At 34.6% G+C, this 22,610-nt stretch overlaps 3 protein-coding genes across 5 annotated transcripts; 1 reads left to right on the forward strand and 2 right to left on the reverse strand.

Annotated features, from left to right (window-relative positions):
• The first annotated feature begins 758 nt into the window (after positions 1–758).
• LOC115976310 (glyceraldehyde-3-phosphate dehydrogenase A, chloroplastic-like) lies at positions 759–4,033 on the forward strand. The gene is made up of 5 exons (XM_031097510.1): positions 759–1,048; positions 1,230–1,346; positions 2,276–2,577; positions 2,690–2,934; positions 3,325–4,033. Exons 1-5 carry the CDS (start codon positions 1,007–1,009, stop codon positions 3,825–3,827), a joined length of 1,209 nt encoding a protein of 402 aa, XP_030953370.1. The 5' UTR covers positions 759–1,006; the 3' UTR covers positions 3,828–4,033.
• A 2,268-nt stretch (positions 4,034–6,301) lies between these two features.
• Positions 6,302–8,207, reverse strand: LOC115978185 (probable xyloglucan endotransglucosylase/hydrolase protein B). Its single transcript, XM_031100205.1, has 4 exons — positions 7,822–8,207; positions 7,637–7,737; positions 7,353–7,546; positions 6,302–7,030 (listed from the first exon to the last, which is right to left on the reverse strand). The coding sequence occupies exons 1-4, from the start codon at positions 8,006–8,008 to the stop codon at positions 6,631–6,633; spliced, it is 882 nt and encodes a 293-aa protein (XP_030956065.1). The 5' UTR covers positions 8,009–8,207; the 3' UTR covers positions 6,302–6,630.
• A 5,793-nt stretch (positions 8,208–14,000) lies between these two features.
• LOC115976311 (OVARIAN TUMOR DOMAIN-containing deubiquitinating enzyme 12) lies at positions 14,001–20,804 on the reverse strand. Of its 3 annotated transcripts, none has more exons than XM_031097511.1 (10): positions 20,519–20,803; positions 19,400–19,647; positions 18,847–18,920; positions 17,708–17,762; positions 17,544–17,618; positions 16,032–16,105; positions 15,789–15,837; positions 15,263–15,347; positions 14,378–14,434; positions 14,001–14,266 (listed from the first exon to the last, which is right to left on the reverse strand). In XM_031097511.1, exons 2-10 carry the CDS (start codon positions 19,574–19,576, stop codon positions 14,220–14,222), a joined length of 693 nt encoding a protein of 230 aa, XP_030953371.1. In that variant the 5' UTR covers positions 19,577–19,647; positions 20,519–20,803; the 3' UTR covers positions 14,001–14,219. The 3 variants fall into 3 exon arrangements, 2 of the variants coding, with proteins under 2 accessions (XP_030953371.1, XP_030953372.1); XM_031097512.1 differs by lacking the exon at positions 20,519–20,803 and adding an exon at positions 20,304–20,395; XR_004088290.1 differs by lacking the exon at positions 14,001–14,266 and having other exon boundaries at positions 15,263–15,376; positions 20,519–20,804.
• Between the last annotated feature and the right edge of the window lie 1,806 nt (positions 20,805–22,610).

The following is a 22,610-nucleotide window of genomic DNA, read 5'->3' on the forward strand; positions in this document are numbered from 1 at the left end:
TTCTCAATTTTTACAACTTAAACTCAATTTTTTGAGTATTGAGTTATGAAAATTGAGTTAGGAAAAGATAAAACAAGTTCTTGTGGGATCCACAAAATTTGAAAAATGAGTGATGAAAACTCGTAAACCAAACATGGCCTAAATTACTTTCACAGGCAGCCCGATCCACTCTAATACGATTTGTCCTTACATCCATTCCAGCTTATTGGATGTCCTCCTTTCAATTGCTAACATCCACTTGTTCCCAAATTAATGCAAAAAAGCGTGACTTCTTTTGGGGTTTAATGGACTCAAAAGCACCATCTTTATCCCAAGGCTCGGGAATCCATATGCAAACCAAAAACCTCAGGAGGTCTTGGATTCAGAAGAGCTCACGATCTAAACAAGGCATTCATCTCCAAATTAGGTTGGTGCATAGCTTTAAAGGCATATAAACCTTGGGCCAATCTCTTCATATCCAAATACTTGAGGAGCGTAACTTGTTAAATGCCACAATGAAACCCACAATTAGTACTTCTACAAGTAGCAAAGACCATGTATAGGGGGACAAGAACTGTTTAACACAGTGAAAATTGTAGTCATAATTTGGCCCACTTAATGAAGAATGAGGGCCTAGGCCCAAAAGTCCAAAAACAGGGAACCGAAAGATAGCTAGATGATGGAAATTGGGGAGTTCTGTCCAGTCCACAACACTCTCCTAAACCGAAATAAAAAAAAGAAAAAAAAGAAAGAAAAGAAAAAGAGATCAGTGGTGGAGAGGAGAGAGCAGGCACACAAGAAATCAGCAACCACAACCATTCGTTGAATGAGAGGGCTATCCAAAATCTCATCCTCTCATTGTTTCCCAAACGTCCACACCGTAACCTCTTCTGCTACTTGTTAATAAGATAATGCAACGTTGATGGTCAGGGTTTTTGCTACTTGTAGTAGTACTACTACTTGTGCTGCAGCAGCCACGCTTTTTTAATTTACTACTATACATTAATTCTCGCTTTGGCTGCCAACCATGGCTTCGGCTACTCTTTCTGTAGCCAAACCATCTCTTCAGGTTCATGCACCTCTCTCTCTCTCCAAATATATAAGAAAGAATACAATATACTTGTTCGTTAAACCAAAACAAAAAATAATAATAATAAGAAAACAATGCTTCTTTGTTCATGTTGTAGCTTGTTTAGATTATGATCGAATTGTTAAACCAATACTATATGCTCTTTACTTTCTTTCTTCAGGCAAATGGAAAAGGATTTGCAGAATTCTCAGGCCTACGCAACTCATCAGCTTGCCTTTCCTTTGGGAGAAAAAGCTCAGATGACATTTTTTCAATCGTCGCTATCCAGACACATTCTGTGAGTTACTCGCTAAATGCATAATTGACCATTATTTAGAAATTGGATATGATTTGGAATTTATAACATTTGATTCCATGATAATTGTTATTTATATTACTTAAACTTTTTGATCCAATAATATATGTTAGAGAAGAATGTGTAATGAATACTTTTAACTAATATAAAGGACAACAATGGACTTTTAAATATTGTGAAAGTTTATTGCACACATTCATACACATTTTTAGAAAGTGTGTTTTAACCGTAATAATTTTGAAATTGTGTTTTAAAAACAAGATTTCACAAGTTAAATTGTGTTTTGAAAACATGATTTCAATTGATATGACACATACACTCCGTACACACTTGTGTGTACTAGTCAGCATTCTTTAAATATTTTTAGTAAACAAAGATATAAAAGGTGTCAAATGACAACCATCACCTACAAGAAATATATGCTCTTGTACCTAAATCATTGGAATTTATGAAAATCTCGGAGGGTCTTGAGTAGCTAATACAACTAACAAAAGGTTCCGATTTAAAATTCTTTGTCTCATATAGAATATTGATATCATTAAGTAGTCAAGTTACATTTGCTTGAAAACAAAAAATTCTTTAAAATTGCAGCATGTGAATTACGATTCTAAAATTCCATACAGCACTCTAACCTAGACAGACGAGCAGGCACATGATAAAATTAAAGCGAATGGCCTTTAACTTGAACATGTGTGATGTGTGACTATGTTCGTTTGAAAAACTTAATTAGGCGCCGGAGCTTCACTGTGTATATGTAACACATCTGAATTGGTCAATTAGCACAGTGTAGAGTGAATATAGTATTTAAACTCAAGAACACGTTTTGATACTATAATAAATTATCATTTATCTCAAAAACAATTATAAATGAAGTTAATCATTTCAATTATTGTTCTAACATGATGAATTAGGCTGGAAGTGGAGGATACAGGAGAGGGGTAGTGGAAGCGAAGCTAAAGGTGGCCATAAATGGGTTCGGTAGAATAGGCAGAAATTTCTTGAGGTGCTGGCATGGCCGCAAGGACTCCCCTTTGGATGTCATTGCCATCAATGACACTGGAGGTGTGAAGCAGGCATCCCACCTCCTCAAGTACGACTCTACCCTCGGCATCTTCGACGCTGATGTCAAGCCTTCTGGCGACAAAGCCATCTCCGTTGATGGCAAGATCATCAAGGTCGTATCAAACCGTAACCCCGTCGACCTACCCTGGAAGTAAGTTCACTTCTTTGTTCAGTAAGTAGTGAATGAATGGCTTTGGCATTGAGATTTTTGACATTTTTTAGAGACTGAATTGATGAAAAGGAACTTGCCAACACAAGTGCAGGGACTTGGAGATCGACCTGGTAATCGAAGGGACCGGGGTGTTTGTTGATAGAGAGGGTGCAGGCAAGCACATTCAGGCTGGGGCTAAGAAGGTGCTCATTACTGCCCCTGGGAAGGGTGACATCCCTACCTACGTTGTAGGAGTCAATGCAGACGCCTACAACCCAGCCGAGGCCATCATCAGCAATGCTTCTTGCACCACTAATTGCCTTGCTCCCTTTGTCAAGGTCCTTGACCAGAAGTTTGGTAATTCATATTTCATCCCATTCCCCTAACCTGTAGATTTTCAACAAGTCTAAAGACGTACATTTTTCACAATTTATTAACATAATTTGTTATAATTGATTCATAATAAAAGTGGTATTAAATTATTAATGATGAAAAAAAGTAAAAGTAATGTTACTTCAATCACATTAAGTCAAGTTAGTAGTTAAAAAAACAAAGGGTTGTGTTTATAACTGTATTTAGTTCACTTTTAGCTTTAGAGTACTCTGTTGTTAAAACTTAGAATTTATCTAGGTCTATTATGATATTTGAAGCTAATTTTCAAATTGTACAACAGAAAATTTCCTGCTCAGATTGGAAAATTTTAATCTCCCATTGTTTATAAATAATAAAAATGCAAATATGTGACAGGCATCATCAAGGGCACCATGACTACCACTCACTCGTACACCGGTGACCAGAGGCTACTTGACGCCAGCCACCGCGATCTCAGGCGTGCACGAGCTGCTGCTCTAAACATTGTTCCCACCTCAACAGGTGCAGCAAAGGCTGTGGCCCTTGTCCTACCATCACTTAAAGGCAAACTCAATGGGATCGCCCTGCGTGTGCCTACTCCAAATGTGTCTGTGGTCGACCTTGTTGTCCAGGTATCTAAGAAGACCTTTGCTGAAGAGGTGAATGCTGCTTTCAGAGAAAGCGCTGATAAGGAGCTCAATGGTATTCTTTCTGTTTGCGATGAGCCCCTTGTTTCAGTGGATTTCAGGTGCACTGATGTATCCTCAACTGTTGATTCATCATTGACATTGGTCATGGGAGATGACATGGTGAAGGTAATTGCTTGGTACGATAACGAGTGGGGTTACTCTCAAAGGGTTGTGGATTTGGCTCACATTGTTGCCGACAACTGGAAGTGATAAAAACTAGTTGTCAACTGCATTGTTGTCTCTATTTTTGCCCCTCTCATTTTATGTTTTGTTTTCTGAATTACATTTCTTTTTTACCCTTTTCATTTAAGCAATACCACCTAATATTGATGTAGGTCCTAAGGATGTACCTTTGACCCTCAATAATTTTGAATGTCTTTTCTTCATTCTTCTTGTTGGAAACAGAGTTGCTAAAACTATTTTCTAATGAGGGTTACATTTAATTACCTCAAAGTAACACCTTACGAAAAAGGTATCTCATGTATCCGATATATGTATTCTCTTTCTCATATTGTATGAGTCTCACATGATTGTGAAATTCACAAACTGTGAGAAGAATAATATATATATCAAATAATTATTGTATATTATAGCATGGTTATCGCTCTATATAAGCTTCTAGTTGTGCACTTGTGCTAATGTAATTAAGCAATAAACACAAGGTGAGCAGAATGGAAATATATATTTTTTTATTATTTTCCCAGTACATCAAACGTTTGAAATGGCTAAGTTTGAAGTTTCAAATGCAATTAACTACAAATCAAAGCTTGTTGGACCTAGTGATTGATCCACCTAATAAGAGATATCAAGGCCCAATCCTAGTTAAGGTTCAAGTCAGTTATATAACTCTCATCCAAGTCTATCGTATCTAATTCTACTTCAAGTGCAATTAAAGTAATTATAATTTTATTTGGAATGCAACTAATCATAATTATACTTATAGTGCAAGTATTAGAATCTTGTTTTAATCTATGGTCAGTCTATGATCCAACTATAAATATCCTTCAATATCACTTTAAAACATAAAGATTAATAGTAAAGTGTAATCATCAAACACTTTTTGCTGTGGACCTTTAAAGCCAAATCATGCTCTCTCTCTCTCAGCTTTCTTTATATCTCTCATGCACATTAACATGTGTCCAAGCTATGTCTCACATTTTCTAACATAGTATCAAAGCTATATTTTACTAATATAATATGGTATTAATGTCAGACTTTTGTGAGCTCCATTAATTATCAAATTCGAACTTCTATGATCTCCAATAATCCATATTTTTGCTTGCAAGATTATCCTAATCTATTCCCTATCATGACAACATTTAGGTGCTAGCTCGCCAATGCTACTGGTCACCATGTAAGCCACTACGTAATTAAGCTCATCTTGATTTATTCCCTATCAAGTACAACATCTTGATAACCTCATACACGTTTTCTCAAATATAAATATTTTATTACAAGTTGATCTTGGTAATTACAACCATATTCATGTAGGAAATTTAATTGAAATCTCAACCTGTAAAAAACAAAAAATAGAGAAAACACACGTAAAAAAAAAAAAACAATCACACGCACAAGACAGTATTTACGTGGTTCGGCAATTTGCCTACGTCCACGGAGTTGCAGAGATTTCACTATTATCAGGAAAAAGTACAAAGTACAGTTACAGTTTTTTTTTTTTTTTAATCTCAAAAACACGGCAACACCACACAATCAAACCCTAATCATAAAATTGCGCTTTTCTACACAAAAAGGGGCCAAAAATTTTTTCGAGCCTATCGGCCCAAGCCTCCGCTCCATGGACTAAGCCTCAATAAATCTCCCATTAAAAATTACGCAACATTATTCGAGTCGAGTTAGGTTGTCAATCGGATTAAACACAACTAGACTCCACAAAGCCCAACAATTCAATGGGCATGTGCATCTTTTTTCTACATATTCAGATTTCTTTATGATCACACATCACACCCATCTTGGCTAAGTATCATCAACAACGCTAATTATAATTAGTAACCTCCTCTAGTACTCTCTTAACACATTAATCCTCTCCACAGGACCTTTCGTCCATAGCTATTAAGTCCTTTATTATATTGCTTATATATAAGGTTTTCAAATCCTATTTCTTGCTGGATAAAAAAATAATAATAATAATAATAAGTAAATAAAAGAAAAAGAAAAGGCCAATTACTTTTTTAGCTAGTAACTCATTACTTTTTTTTGATAAAGAACGGACTTTCATTTCATTCCAAGAAAAGTCAAATAGATAAGCAATAATTTTTTTTAGCCAAGGCACTATAAGAATCAAAGTCCTTTCAAAAAATTTGCATGATTGAAGCCATCATCTATGAAGATTTATTACTCCAAATTGGAATTGTAGTTAACTATGATTGTGCCCAGAGTTTTGTAATATATTGGCACTATTTGTTCTTTTTTACCATGAGAACTAGGGGTACAGATCCCCATGTCCCATAGTTTTAGCTATGAAATAATAAATAATAATAAAAAATTATGATTGCATCAAGAACCTTGTAGCTAAGTGACATTACTTACTCCCCTTAAAAGAAAAACCATGATACAAACTATTTTCCTTACTGTTATAACTACTGAAAATATAAAATATAAAAATTACGATGTGTGACTTATGTTCTACTTTGTTTGGGATTTAATTTGGCAAAAGAGCGTCATTCTAAGTCACCAAAGAAACCCCCCCATGTACTTGATGCAAGGACCGGTGAAATATTCACTAGAGACAAACCTTGAAATTTGACTTGGAACTAGCAAGTTGGTGTTGTGGACGCAAATCTTGAAACTAGGAGGGTTGTTGTCTAGTGCAGCCACATCCTATATGCAGAGCGTGTATGTAAATCAATGTAACCTACAGAGTTTGTGCCTCTGAGACACTGACAGAGGAATCCGATTTATGTGAAAGCAGATAATGATATAAAATGTAGTAGTAGTACAAAAGAACATCATTAATATATAGCAGTAGTAGTAAAACTTAAAAAACTTCTAAGTTCTAAACATCGCGGTCTCGTTTGCACTCGGGTGGGAGGCTAGGGAAGCGAACACGATCTGTACAGTAGTTGTAGATGGTGTATCTATGGCGGACCCAACTGAGCCTTCTGTATTGGAAGGCATCAAGATCCTGAAACTCCTTCTGGTCCCACCATCTCTTCCCTTGAGTCTGGCAGAACCTTGCATTCACTGATACCTCACATGCATCAATGTGGAAGCTCTTGTAAGAGGCTACAAAGGGAGCCTTGGACCAGTCTGTCTTCTCCAAGCCACCCCTTGTGGCCCAGTCGTCTGCGTTCCAGAGGCTTGAATATATCTTCATGGGTTGGTTAAATGGGAATCTTACCCCTAAGTCTTTGTTATTCTTGAACACCCTTATTGGCACATCATCCACAAAGAACCTGCATCATATTCATATACCTTCATTCTAGTTAGTTTGTAAATTAATTACCAAAGTTTGTACTTGACCAAGGAAAGTCCTAGTCACGTGTTCTTATATCTAAAAGAACTAATTATCAAGTTATAATTAGTTTATATGCGAGTATGACTTAATAAACACTCCATACAAGAATCAATATACATGCTTATCCAATCAAATTTACATAATCAAACTATAATTGGTGCAGTATAAAGAACACAAAAAGTGCAACATAAGAATTCTCTCAAAATACTAGTAATTTCAAGGAAAGAGAAAGTGGTCAAAGGACAAAACGGAAGGCTTACACAATCTGATACAAGTTCCATAGGACAGAATAAGTGTGGTAGGCTTTGGTTGGATCAAACCAAAGATAAATTCTCTGCTCTCGATTTCCCTTCCCTCCGCTGAACACGTTTGTTTGCAAAATATAAGGTTGCCTTGTTCTGTTCCCCAAGAACTCAAAGTCCATCTCATCGTGCTCCGAATTTTGTGAAGATAACTGTGACCAGACCAACAAAAATCACCCAATAGCTTTATCAACTACGTATATGTATGCTCCTATACTAAAGAATAGAGAACCAGATTTTACATAGAAAGCAGTAACTGTTCCAGCTGAATCTCCTGGAACCATTTTTATTTGCATGCTGAAGTGACCGAACAAGTAAGATCCTTTTGATTGAAAGCCAGTTCCTATTCAAAATTGCAGAACAAATTTTAAAACATAAGAACTTACTAAAATGCTGAGATTTCAATGAGCAATGGTAATTGCCTTACCTGTGAATTTGTCCAGTGAGAGCTGAATCTCTGAACCGCCATTGAAGTACTTGATGTGGTCCAAAGCCCACGTTGGTATATAGTTTCGGCCGAATGGTACGTCTATGGCTTTCCTAGGCGTTGCACTCATTGCCCCCGAGGCCAAAAGCAAGAAACTTAGGCATAAAGTCCACAAATTAGAAGCCATGATAATATCTTTGTTTTCGTTGCAGCGAGAGGTGATCTTTTCTAGTTTCCCTTTCACCAGTTAAAAGTTATGTATAAGCAAATAGTCCTTATATTATATAACCGTAGTACTAACATAAAACGCGCGCGCGCGTGTGCACACACACACACACGGAGGAAGAGTGTCTTTATTAGTGTAAGAGGCAATCTGTCATAGAGATCGCAGCCCACTTCATCATCCGATATGATTTAAAAATGTAACAACAATCTCACTTCGTCATTAATGATATTAATTTGGAAGTCCTTATATCAAGCTCTAATCATGTGGTTCATATGAGAAAAATCTTTAATCTTAAGCATGAGTCTCATGAGTCATGACCACTATCTTTCCAATGATAGAATCTTTTATAATTAAAAAATAAGAAGTAAATTAGAAGTCCCCTTACCTAGTTACATAAACTTCGGGTACAACAATCTATTTGAACATTATTTTTTTCGAATACATGCATAACATGAACAGGTTTTGGGTTTATCCATGACCATCTACACACATGAGGATATCTACTAAAAGGGATAAGATGGTCTTCTCTTATCCATATTTCTAAATTCGGACAAGACTGAATCCTCTAGTAAAATATATATTCCAAAAACAAAAACAAAAATAGTACCAAGCTGTCGGTATACTATGGTTCTAGTTTCAGGCTTAGTAAATGGAGTCATGGAAAGGCCATGAGGGCTATCATCACCTAATGTTAACTCATCTAACAAGCTTAATGTGCTGAGTGCTGAGTGCAGAGACAATTGGACAAGCTTTAATTGTCTAATTGATTAAGAACTGTCGAAAATTGTGAATAGAATTCTTCTACTAGTATAGGCGGTGATGTGTTAGCCAATGCAAGATGGATTAAGGGGCGTCATGCTGTCATGACATGTGCTGTGCCTGGCATGCAATTTGGATCCCCACGTGAGCTCCTTTGTTCTATTCTTTTTTAAATTATCAGCAACAGAGATCATGTGAAACTTTTCCATTGTCGATCACATAAAGTTTCTGAACACTCCATTTCGTAATGATAAGGTCATATACCCAATTGATGATAACACCAAATTTTGTTTTTAAGCATCTAATGTTGTGTGGCTTGTTGCTTTAAAACAGTAATAAGTTCCATCAAATAACAATAGAATCTCTGGCACTTCTTATTGCCAAACCAGATGTACCGGATGTGTAAATCTATCAAAATCCAGTGACTTCTTCCGATGTGGTACTGGTATGCATAGTCATCTCATAGTTAGTAAAAACTTATTAAATTGATCATCCCAGGCCCGGCCAACAAAAGAAACTCCATTTATCTGCAAGATGACCTGTTAACTCTTGTTTGTTTTATTGTATTTGAAAGTTTCTTTGGTAAGTGGCATTGGATTTGAAAATGCATGAAGTTTGCCAATCATTTGTATGATAATCTGGACGAAAAACCACCCCAAATCGCAGGGTTTACAAGAAAGTCAACCAAACTAACATCTATCTATTAGTATTTAAAAGTCAAAATGTAGCATCTAATGTTGTATTTTTGCTACATTCCTATTGAACCATGTTATCAACCACTTCACCATTTTTTTAATGATTTATTTCTCAAATATTTTGATAATATTAAATAGGATAAACTACATATTTGGTCTCTAACTTTTATAGCTAATTTCAATTTGGTTCTTAACCTTTTAAATGTGTCAATTTAGTCTTAACATTTTGGAATTGTGTCAAAATGGTCTCTGATGTTAAGTGATGGATGGAAAATGCGGACGTAGCTAATAGCCTAAATAAATATTATTTTCTTGCCACATGGACTGACACCCGTACTGCCAAGTCAGATTACATTAAAAAAAAAAATTGTTAGAGGGGCTATTTGGGATCAAAATCCCTAATAGAAATGGATTTGAATTTGTTACAAGTACAACCCACACCACAAGGTTCACTGGACCACAACCCACCTTCACGTTTTGCTCTCTCTCTCTCTCTCAAAGTTAAGGTACTACTCTTTTTATATTCTTGTTTTTATACAAACAAACTCTTCATAAATAAAGTCAAAAGATAGCATATTGCTGGGAATGTGGCCACACTTTACATTTTGGATCCATATATTAAATTAGAACCAAGAAAACTGCCAATGATCCTTACAATTGCTCGAAAACTTATGCTTTTAAAAACTTTTATACAAAATTAGCTATCTTCCGTAAAAATCATCATCTTTTGACACTATTAAATGACGAGGAAGATGAAGGTTTTGTGTGGGGAAAAAGGTTGCTTGGTGAATGGGGGAAATGAGGCCATTTGTAATGGTGGTGAGATCTGAAGAAAAGATCAGTCATTGTGAGTTTTGGTGCAAATGGGTCAATGAGAATTTGATGTGGAAGAGTGGTTCCTAGTGAAAGGAAGTGAAACTAGAGCACAAGGGTTGATGGATATAAGTTATAACTGATTTGTGAAGATTAAGACATGCATCTGTAATTCTTAGTAGTGCCATAACTTTTCATACCAATGAAAAATACAAAATGAAGAAGACGATGAAACGGAGTTTAAAAATGTAAACAAACCCAATGACCCATTAGTTGATGTGGAATTTTTTTTTTTTTTTAAATTTATTTAGGCCGTTTGACACGTCAGACTTTTCCATCCAAAAGATAATAGCATGAACTAAATTAACATGACACTGAAAAGTTAGAGACCAAATTAATACAATTGAAAAGTTAGAAACTAAATTGATATATGATATGATATCATTTCAAAAAACAAAAAAAAAAAATTTGAAATATGATATAAAAGATAAAGACCAAATATGTAGTTTATCTTATTAAATATATTAAATCCTCCAAGATATTATTAAAAAAGAGGAAAATATTGTCCAAGATGAATGTGTAAAGTCAACCTGTTAATATATTTAATATTATCAAAAAATTAGAAGAAAAAAATCAATAAATATATAAAAATAGTGATGTGGCCGATGATTTGGTCCAATTTGGTTTACTTCAGTCCATTAAGTTTAATGATGCATAGAAAATTAGTAGGCTGAATGCTCCGAGCTTCAATGGGCTTGTGGTTATTTGGAAGACCTGAAAAAAAAGAAGCACAAGATCAAAGATGACCGGGGTGAACCGGCCAAGAATCCTCCGATACTAAAGTTAGTTTTCTCCCTAGAACTCAGGAATTCTAACTTTAGGAGTGTAAAAACTTACTTTCATTTGATATGGTTGAGTCCTTTTATAGTGAGCTTTAGAGTAGTTTCCTCAACGTGGATGAAAGTTAAAAAGTTTAGACTTAACTTCCACAACTGTTATCAGAAGTTAAGAACTTAGTGGGAAGTTAGAGTGATGAATAAAGATTTTGCTCATACTTCAAAATAGTAGAACGTGGTCCGAATCGTAAGCTTTAGGATAGAGATTTTCTCTAAGAATTTCTAAGTGTTGGGAGGTCGCCCAAGTACTTCTATGCTAGACAACCTTCTTATATTGGGACAACATTTTTGGATTTGGACGACGCTATGAACGAACTGGAGATAATCCAATTTTTGGTTCACCATCAAAGTCCATTTTGGTTCATTTCAGTCCACTCCGGTTCAATTCAGTCCATGCTGTCCATTTCGGTCTGATTTGTTCCATTTGGTCCACTTTGATCTATTTTGGTAAACATACTTTAAGAATGGGAAAGATAGGTTTAAGTTAAGAATACCTATTTTAAATATGAATTTATTAAAAAATAGTGGATTGAACCCACATTTTCAATTGCAAAACACTAGTGTGTAACAAACACTTCCCTTATAAATAAATTTGTTGTCATCTCCATTCTCTAACAAAAATGATTATATATTTTTTTGTACAAGCACCCAAAATAGTTGAGATGAAGAAACAAGGTCACACAAAATAAGCTCTTTATGTTATGACTCTGTTGTGTGATTGTAAGAAGCACCAAACTTTTTACTAAACAATAAATAAATACAAAATAATATCAATGCAAAAAATTGTAATGCAGACAACTAAAAAATAAGATGTGACTGTCAAAAACTGTTGCCAATCCATGCGTTCGAGTTTCAATAATGGAGATCTCTAGGATTTTCTGACATTTTCACATTAATAACTGAGAGTGATTCACAGACTCAGGACAGATAACAACCGTAACACCATAGAGTAAAGTAAACGCTGCAGATTGCTTGTCCCAACACAGATGATCACCTCAACATGCATGACAAGATTTTTCTATTCTTGTTTTCCTTTTCTTATAAGAATTGTTGGATCTTGCAACAACACAGAGAGAAGACAACACCCCCCCTAGATAAATGAAAAAAATACGGACACGAACACATGGTAGATTGGCTAATTTCTAAATGAATCCATCTTTTAGTCTTTGTGATGCTTTTCAACTCAGTTGGCGAACTTACTACCCAATTTTGCTCTTGGTCTCATTCTGATCTTCTTGACTCATTCACTGAATCTCAAGACTATCTATCATTCATGACCACTATGAGAGTATGCAAACATGTGTGTTTAGAGTGAACCCTACTAAATGAACTTCTGAACTTAAAAATGTATCTATATATATTATTTATGTATAGACCATGACAATAATATCCTTGATATATTAATCGTCAACAAATCCCAAAGCATTCCAACTGAAAAAAAATAGTTATATAAATGATAGGTCCAAATGAGATCGAAAACTAGTAAGAATTTTCCAACTAAGTTTGTAAAAAAGTTTATGGCTATAGCATTTCCTCATTCATTTGATTCGAAGACTTCCTATTTCTAAGTGTAATGTAAACTGACCATACACTTAGAAAATATATGTAGAATTGGCTGTCATAATAGGAAAATGGTATGGTTTATCTTCAAAAGAAAATGAGCAATCATACGGTCCACAAGGTTCATTAGATCAGTGTAAGTCATCAGCTTAACAAGACTCCTATGATTTTTACAAAGATTAATTGATGTTAATACCTAAAAGCCATAATTCCATGTATAATTGGGGAATCCTAGAAGGGTGAGCAGTGGTGGTCTGATCCGTGACTCAAGGGGAAGATGGATTAAAGGTTTTACTCGCAACATTGTTATTTCCTCCAGTGTAGAAGCAGAGCTATGGGCGCTAAGGGATGGACTTTCTTTATGCATTTCTCTCAACCTTATGGCTCTAGAGATAGAAGTAGATGCTAAAGTTGTTTTGGAATGGATGACGAATGAACATAGCTTTAATCTTAATCATTCTCCCCTTATTATGGACTACAGGATTCTCATCAAACAAGTGCCTTGAGTAAGGATGATGCACTGCTTTCGTGAAGTCAATAGGTGTGCGGATGCACTAACCCAAAAATGTCCAATTATTCAGCAAGACTTTCGTGAAGCCAATAGGTGTGCGGATGCACTAGCCCAAAAATGTCCAATTATTCAGCAAGACTTTGTTGTTTTTGATAGTCCGCCTGTGGACATTGTTATGCTTTTGTATTATGACCAAATTGGGCATGTATTATGAGATGATTCGTCCTCAAACAACTGTTTTTCTTGGGTAGTGTTTAATATTATTCTCTTATTTACCAAAAAATAATAATAATAATAATAATTCCATGTATAATCCACCATAAAGACAGCCAAACCCAGTTTGAAAAGCTCAAGAAGACTGAAAGGTTTAAGGGCAGTGCCACAGAATTTTACATAAATGTTCCCATGTCGTACGGATTTGAAATTCTTTCACCTTGTAATAACTTTCCTCTGTTTTCTTTGTATCTTTTAAGCTGAGATAGCAATAAAAGATATTAAGAAAAAGATTTTTACATTGTCATAGTCAACATAGATTAACTGCACATTTCTTTAGGATAAATCAATCTGATTTCGTTGAAACAAATAAAAGAATCCATCTTAGAAAAAAAAATTACAAAACTCGCTGTTTAAGATTTATAGTAGTAAAACTGTTAGACATAATTACAAAAAATATATATATATTTAAAAAAATAAATAAACGAAAAAAATGAGTTAAAAATTACATCAAGATAACAATACGCACTGTATAAAATTTATAGCAGTAAAACTGTTATTAACATAAATACACCCAAAATAAAAATTAAATGGGATGAAAAAAAAAAAGAATAAAGAAAGAGTATAAAATTATGGGAAAAAAAGGAGGGGGGTGATGTTGGAAAATATGCACAATAATCTCTCAAAATCCTGAATGCTATACCAAAATGAACAATCTGCTTCACCTAGAACAACCAGTGTTTCTTCTTAGGCTTTGGGTGAGGTGGAGCATCTGCAAAGCAACAAGTAATTCAAAAAATTATTAAACTATTCGATATTCCTTGATAACCCAATAACTTTGAAGTTCACTGCTAGAAATTCAGGTCTTAAAGGCAATACACACCTCGAATCTCATATAATGAATTGTAATGAACCTCAGACCAGAAACTTAACCACAACTCTGCACCATTTTGTTTAAAGAAAATGGAAACTGTTAGAATATAAAATTTGTAAGGAATAATACTTCTAAAATAAAAAATAAAAAGAAAAGAAATTTGTAAGGAATACTGAAAGTTACTCTATATCTTAATGGTCCGTTTGGATTGAAGGGAAGGGATGAGGAGTAGAGTAGAGTAAAATAGACTTAGCACAAAATTAGCTTATTTTTAACTGACACTACTCTACTCCCCTCCACTCCCCCTCGTTCCCCCTTCCATCCAAACAGGGCATAAATGACCATTTCTGGAGATAAAGCTTGTCCCCATACCCTAACCTATTGAGTTACATTTTTCCTTTCCACCTAATACCCAGGTACATAAAAAATCTTTGCCAGATGTGCGTGTCCATAAAATAGAAGGCCTGCTATTATAACTCATTTGAGACAAATTCTCTTTGCTCAAATACTTGTAAGAAAGTAACTGCCTATTAATGTTGATTCCAGGAGCAATTTAGAGAAAGAAGTCAATTGTTAAAGTCTAATTCTGAAAAACAAAAGAACTACCATACCCTACACATAGAGAGCACTTGGAACTTAATTAAAATAAAATAAATAAATAAAATCTAAAACATGCAATTTCAATGACTCACATGGCGAATAGTTCAGAAAAAGTAATGGCTATAGAAGAGTTAGACAAACAGGATTTATTTGGAGATATTGGAGGCTGTGTGGTGGCCAGCAACTTTAGGAATCTTAAATACAATGCGCGCATGCACACACAGTTTTCATATGATGTAATTTTTAAGCAACAGAATAAAATCATATGGTGATGGTGGTATTTTTATGTCTTACCTTGTTTAGGCGCCTGGGATCTAGGTATGATCTCAATAAAACAAGTATCTCTGAATGATGTCAAAAGGCATATCTTTGCTGCAAACTGCATGTTAATAGGCAACTGTTTATTACCTGCTGATGTTGAAGTACATGAAATGACGCTACACAATAAAAGTTAACACCATTGCACCAAAAAAAAAAAAAAAAAAAAGAAGCTTGACAGTGCATTGTGTCAATTCTGTTGAAACCAGGGGCAGTCCTAGGTGAACCCATAATCTATAAGGACACTTTCATGAAAGTATATATATAGCCTCCCCAAGGTCACACAATTTTTCAATATGGCACTCCCAAATGACACATTTTTATTTTACCTTCGTTCCATACTAAAATTTACAACACATAATAACTCTACAAACACAAAATATTACTACCCCCCCCCTAAAAGTATGAATTATGATGCAGCCATGAAATAGTAATACTACCTAAATCTTCTACCAAAAAAAAAAAATTACAGCTTATGATGCTTTAGGAAAAAATACCAGACCTTATCAGCTGCTGCTTGTAAGGTAATATGGTCCCCCCACTCACCAGATCTGCATAATTCAACATATCAGAAAGTGAAGATAGAAATCTTTTCTGCCAGCAACTTGATGAAGTACTACTAGTCCACAGCATAAAAACATCCATAAATTTAAATGCTTACTACACCAAACAATGGAAGAAATGACCTTTAACCAAAATACTTTTCCATGTATCCAAAAAAAAAAAAAAAAAAAAAAAAACTTACTTTGCCATTTTCTTGTAATAACGTTTGTACTTCATTGGGACATAGCCTTCATATAAAGTACGGTAGTCTTTGAGCTGTAACAGGAAAAAGTAGCGCAACATAAGCAAACTTGAATTAACCACTCATGACTATCTATTTCAATAAAACGACCACTGTTACGACAGATAGAGGGATTTGTAACCATTCACATCTTATATTTATTACATGGTGCATTTGTGACAACTACAGTCCCCCTGTACCAAAACAGCATAAGAAAGGTGGTGTGACTTCAACAAGTATCTATTAAAAAATGTGAAAGCAACCACTATGTTTAGTTCCAAAAATTATCAAAGGTCTTTACAAATTTAATCCAAAAAGTTTGAAATCTTGGAATAGGAAAGTAACACACACCCAATGGGCTTTGAAACCACCTCCTCACCTTGTTTTTATAAAGGGGTGGAGGTGCGCAACTTGAGTTAAAGTTCATTGGCATTATAAAAAATTTGTTCTTAGGATGGATCATTTTGATTCCCATCTAGTTGGGACCTGCCCATGAGTTGGTAAATTTAAATATTTTCTTACACATTTTGGAATCTAAAATTGAAAAGGAAAAAGTAAATGAGTGCAATAGATCCCATATAAGAGTGGTAAACCCAAATCCATACAAAAACTAGGGAGGTGTGACAATCCCTATAAATAAGGGTCGCAGTATAACCTTTTCTGTTAGTGTTTGAGAACTGAAAAACAAAAGTTTGTCTAGAGCTAGAGTGAGAGCACCATTGAATGTATTTAGTTCTTCGGTCTGAGAATGTTAGTTTATGAGTTTTAGAGTTGAAATTTTGTAATCCTTATCGTTGATGGTGGATTCACCAAGGACGTAAGCAATTGGCAGAACCTTGTTAAAAATATGTGGCTTGTAATGTTGCTACTTTTGTTGTTTTGTGTGCTAATCATAATACATCCTTCTCCAAGTTTGAGTTAGAGGTGGTGGTGTTTCCTATTAGTTGAGACCAGTGTACTTTCCATTGTTAGAGGCAGAGGTAATTAGGGATGAATGCTGATGGTGGTGGCCATGGTAGATTGCCGATGGTTATACAGTGGTAATGACAAGTCATGGCAGGAAGTGGTGATAAGCAATGCCAGTGGTAAGAGTGACAGAATGTTGACAAAGGAAAATGGAGATGGCGGTAATGAATGTCACTATAGATTGTTGTGTGGTGGTGATTGCCCACAGATAGGAAATGAGGAAGGAAGTGGTAGCACTGATATCAACCACAGCAATTTTGGTATTGTACTAGGATAACAGCAAGAGTAATGGTATTGACAGCAATGGTGGCAGAGGTATTAAAATCAACAATAAAGTAATGGTGGTGACCATGTCAGTAATATTCAGTTTTTCTTTTTAGTTGTTCATTCTCCCTTCTCTAGAAGTCTTTGTTATAAGGTAATGAATTAGAATATCATTGAATGAAGTTCTAGTTATTCATCTGTCAATCAATCTCCGATGCATTTGGCCTTTCAAATCCACCCTACCTGTTTCACAATATCCTTCCGAACATGCTTGTGATACTCAGGTGACTTGTACATTTGTTCTGAAAGTGCACGAAACTGCAATATAAGGGAAACATCAATAATAATAAATAAATAAAAACAGAAAAGAAAAAAAAATGGCATTTCTTGAGAATCATTGCACATGCCTGACAGTTTCCATCCCCAGAAACCTTCACTTCATATAAACCATAGATGTTCAGCCTGAGAGAAAATAAGAAGAATTTTACTTAATACTAAACCAAGATTGCACAACATCTCACAAGACCTCCCTATCAATAATTTCCAGCATAAGCTTAGATACTCCAAAGGCCATATCTTCACGTTCACACAATAAAAAAGACCCAGTTTCAAGAATATATTAATTGGTTGACTCAATATGAATACTTAGAAAGGGAAAACAAATCACAATGTATGTTTCTGTATGTGAACAATTTCAAGGATGAACTTAATGAAATTCCCACCCAGATAATAACATCTAACCCATCTTGAAAAATACCACGATATGAAACTTAGAGACATAAATTCATACTCGCTAATATTAAAATAAAAACTAACATGACTTAGAGCTATACACACACACAAACATTGAAATTTTTAGAGGTTTGGCCAAAAAAAAAGAGCTGCACCTCCCCACTTCCAAAAGAGCTGGCCCCCCAAGGTCACAACAAATATTTAGGGATTTATTTTCAAAGTTAAAATGAAAGTATTCTCTCAGAGAAAGAGAGATACAGCTACACTATTGCACCCCCCCCCCTCTTCTTTATTTCTCACTAAATCAACTAACGACCGTGGTGCCAAGGAGCCAATGAATTTTTTATTGAAAATTTAGTAATTATATTGAAAAGGAAATTGCTTTCACTACAAAGGTAAATTTTATGCTATGACAAATCATCGTTAAGCACGACTTTGAAAGGAGATGTTAACTTCTTTTTTGGATATTAGATTAACATATTTATAGCAAACTAGACAATATGTATATTTATTAGAGTTTTGGAAGATTATAAATCCTTTTCACGCATTAATTTGTAAATGTATATGGCAAAGTTGAAATCTTTTTATACACTGTACAAGTTATGACTTACAAGCAACTTAATTAATGTTTAAGCACTTAAATCAATGCTCATTCATGTGAGTGAACAAGCATGCCAATAAATATTAAAGTGTCATTTTACATACTACTACTAGTACTATTTTCCAGCAATAAAATCTATTCAACACTTTTACAAGATTCCCCTTCAAGATATCTGTAGACAAATTTTTTTAACTGTCAAGTGTAAAAACATACCTCTGGAGAAGCCGTTGGTGATCCAAACTTGCATCATTAAAGTCAGGGATGAAGGTATTTATTCGTGGGACATGCTGGAATGTCAAGAAGTTAAAAGCAAAGAAAAATTTGTAAGGGAATTTTGTTTCATTGAATAAGAAGTGCTCCACATCAAAGAAGCAATGAATAATCAAAGAAGTCAAGGATTTATTCTACAACAATCAGATCATGTAAAACATGATGCAGGATAATAATTTTCTGAGAATAAATTATTATATCTAACCAAAGTCCATAAGATTAGAAGGGAGGGGGGAATTAAGCAGAAAAATATAAGAGAGTAAATTGAATTGAAAATGACAAAACATAAGAAATAAATCTTCTCCATTATACTCTTTTTTCTTTTCTTTTTTAATTTCTATAGGAATTATGAAAAAGATTTTGAATTCATTACTGAACTAAGCTCTAGATACATATCCACAAAAAGACAACTGAATATAATTTATTCTTAAATAACTAAAATTAAAAGCCTAGTTACAATATAACAAGAAAAGAAAAAATGTTAAAGTATTCTTACAGGAATAGATGCCAAACTGGAAAGGCGTCTACCCACTGCACCATCTAACTTAGCATACTCTTCAGATAGCACAGCAGCAATCATCCGGTCATCCTCAATATCCTGCTGACTGCTCAATGAAGTTGAACTAGAACTTTCACCCACACTGTGAGTTCCATTCTGAGCTCCGTTCCACATAATGTATCTCGGAAACTACTAATAACTTCTTCACGTGAAATCAGAGACTAAAAGAATCCTCTGCTGCTGAACTGCCAGAGTTAAAAGCTTATCACTGTTACAAACACTTCAAATACCATATTGGAATGCAGAGTACCAATAGAAACCAAGTACAAGGTTTCCAACTGCACCATCTAGCTTGGCAAATAGTCAAATACCATATTGGAACACGAGGTACAAGTTTTGACAAAGAAATTTTCTCAGAATTTATAAGGTTTGTACAAAAATAGAGAAACCAAGGTATGTTTAACAGGCTATTGTTACAAATTGATCTAACAAATTATGTAAGTTAATTACTAACATCTCATATAACACCAAGCCTATTCATATCATATCATATCATAAGCGCGTTGTTGAATAAGGTGTAAATATGGATGACCAATCATATACACTAATCCTATTCAACAGGTGATACAAATTTAAAGACAATGCCTCTGTACCCGAATAAATAAATAAAAAGTTTAAGGTTGCCTATCAATCAGTGAGTACAACTTTTTTTATTTAATTTTTAATTTTTAAAACGATTAGATTTGATTGATTTGGATTAATACAGCTCTAACATCTAATATAAATAAAAAAGATGCAAATATAAAATATATCCAGGACCCATATCTTAAATAAAATCACAAAACCACAGACCGCACCAAATGAAAATTATAAATATAATATACACACAAAAAATGCATACATCTGAGGAAGAGCATCATCCAAATTCAATCCAATCATCTGTAAACTACGATAAGGCACGACAAGAGAGAGATGGAAAACCAAAAAAAAAAAAAAAACAGAAACAACGAGTTACATATGCAAACAAGTTTGATCCTGAATCTGTGTCGGTGCAGTAATAGCGATCAGAAAAGAAAAAGGCAAAAAGAACATGAAAATGAAACAAAACATGAATACCTGGGAATGCGATGGACAATCTTGAAAAAAGGTTTGTTTTGATTGTATTGTAAGATTTATTATTATTATTTTTTTTTTTTTTGGACAAAGAGAGACACTTTTTGTAACACGAGAGATTCGTATTGACTTTTCTTTTTTTTTTTCTTTGTGTGTGTGTGTGTGTGTGTGTGTGTGTGTGTGGACTGGAGATAGATATATATGATGATGGGTTGTTTTGGGTTGGTTGAGCAAAAAGGTTTAAGAGAAAAGAAGAAGAAGAAGAAGAAGAGAAGGGGGTGATGAATTCATGACCAAATCATGAAATCATGAAAGGAAAAAAAGTAGGATAGATTATAGTTTATAGATAGAATGATAGATTAGACCAATTCGTAAAAACACCTATTTATTTTATTTAATTAATTAATTAATAAAAATATTGGGCGGTTGGTTAGCTTTCAGTTTCCCGGAAGAAACAGGACACACGGTCGCGGATGATTTGGTACTACCCTCGCTTCATATCATATCCCACCTTTTGTGAGCATTTGGTGGACCCACAACTCTCTTGCCCTCTCAATTTTTTTTTTTTTTTTTTAAAGAATAATGTCAATTTTTTTTTTTTTTTAATATTTGTTAACATGATAAACTGATTGCTGCCCCTTTTTTTTTTTTGCTTGGAAGAATATCATTTTTAAAGGAGTATACCATTAAATATATATATATATATATATATATATGGTAAGGACACGGTTTGGAGCCCAAGTCCAAGGTGAAAATAAATATTGGTCTAATGAGTCCAGTACAATGAATTTGTAGAGAGTAGGTTAGAAAACTAGGCCCTCATGAGTTAAATAACAGTTAGAATAGATTTAAAAGACAATTAAGCAAGAGCAAGAATGATTTTTCTAAGTAAATTTGCCCTCGACACGGTTCGAGAAGGTTAGTTCTTATATAAATCAATTGTTCAGGTTACAAATACAATTTTTTATTGCTACAATGCTCTCTCTCTCTCTCTCTCTCTCTCTCTCTCTCTCTCTCTCTCTCTCTCTCTCAAGGTCCTCCCTCTAATTTATACTATCTCCCTTTTCTTATCTTCACCTTACACGTGGATAGTAGATCGCTCATGTTGATCCTTGTCCCATCAGCACCCTTTTGAAGTTTTTGGGGTAGCTGTAAGGCTGAAAAACACTGTTCAGAAATCACTTCCTCATTAATGCGGTCAGAGGGTTAGTTACAGAGCATTCAATGGGTTGGTAGTAGTTTTCTCTTAGATATCTCTGAGTTTCCATCCCTCCTATACATTCATAATTCACGTCCTTATTAGTAGAATTTCCTGAGAGGTCACTTTAAATGATAGGATATACATTTGGTCTGTGCTTCGTTTATCCGAGGAGATACTCCTCCTCAATCCATCTCCCCAACCTTTCCATTTGCAACATACTCATGTCACTTTAAGCTTAACACCCTCACTACTGTTTATTCGTCCTCGGCCAAGGCCCAATATATAATTTTTTGCCCTTATCCCTACACACACACACACACACACACACACACACACACATATATATATATATATATATATATTTAAAATTCAATTTTGCACTATGTGTCTAAATTTATGTGAGAACCACACCATAATTATCGATTTAAGTTTGTACCATGTGTCCACTTAAGTTTTTTAATTTTTGTACTAAGTGAACTAATGAGCACAAAATCTAAAAATCTACTATTAATGAATTTAAAAAAAAAAAATCACATATACTCAATAGAAATTACCACACAGCAAATTTCACCACACATTTTATCTTATTAAAAATTAGAAAAAAAATTATCATAAGTAGTATTAAATTTAGGAAAGAATTTTAATATGTGACTTGTAAGGACTCGATTTGTAACGAACCGTAACAGTGTTGGGTTCGCACGTGAAAAGGCCCAAACAATATCATTTGTAGAGCGTGGGTTTGAAAGGTTAGGCCTTAGTCACCAGACGGTGGGTTTTTCGTGGTGTTCAGACATGGTTTAAATAGTATTCACCCTGGGAGTCGCACTCCTGGAGGCAGGCTGGGAGGCTCTAGGTTTTGGCCATTTTTCCCAGCCTCTACTCTGGATTACTTAC

The sequence above is a fragment of the Quercus lobata genome, chromosome 2 (assembly GCF_001633185.2).
Source record: "Quercus lobata isolate SW786 chromosome 2, ValleyOak3.0 Primary Assembly, whole genome shotgun sequence".
In the NCBI taxonomy this organism is placed as follows: Eukaryota; Viridiplantae; Streptophyta; class Magnoliopsida; order Fagales; family Fagaceae; genus Quercus; species Quercus lobata.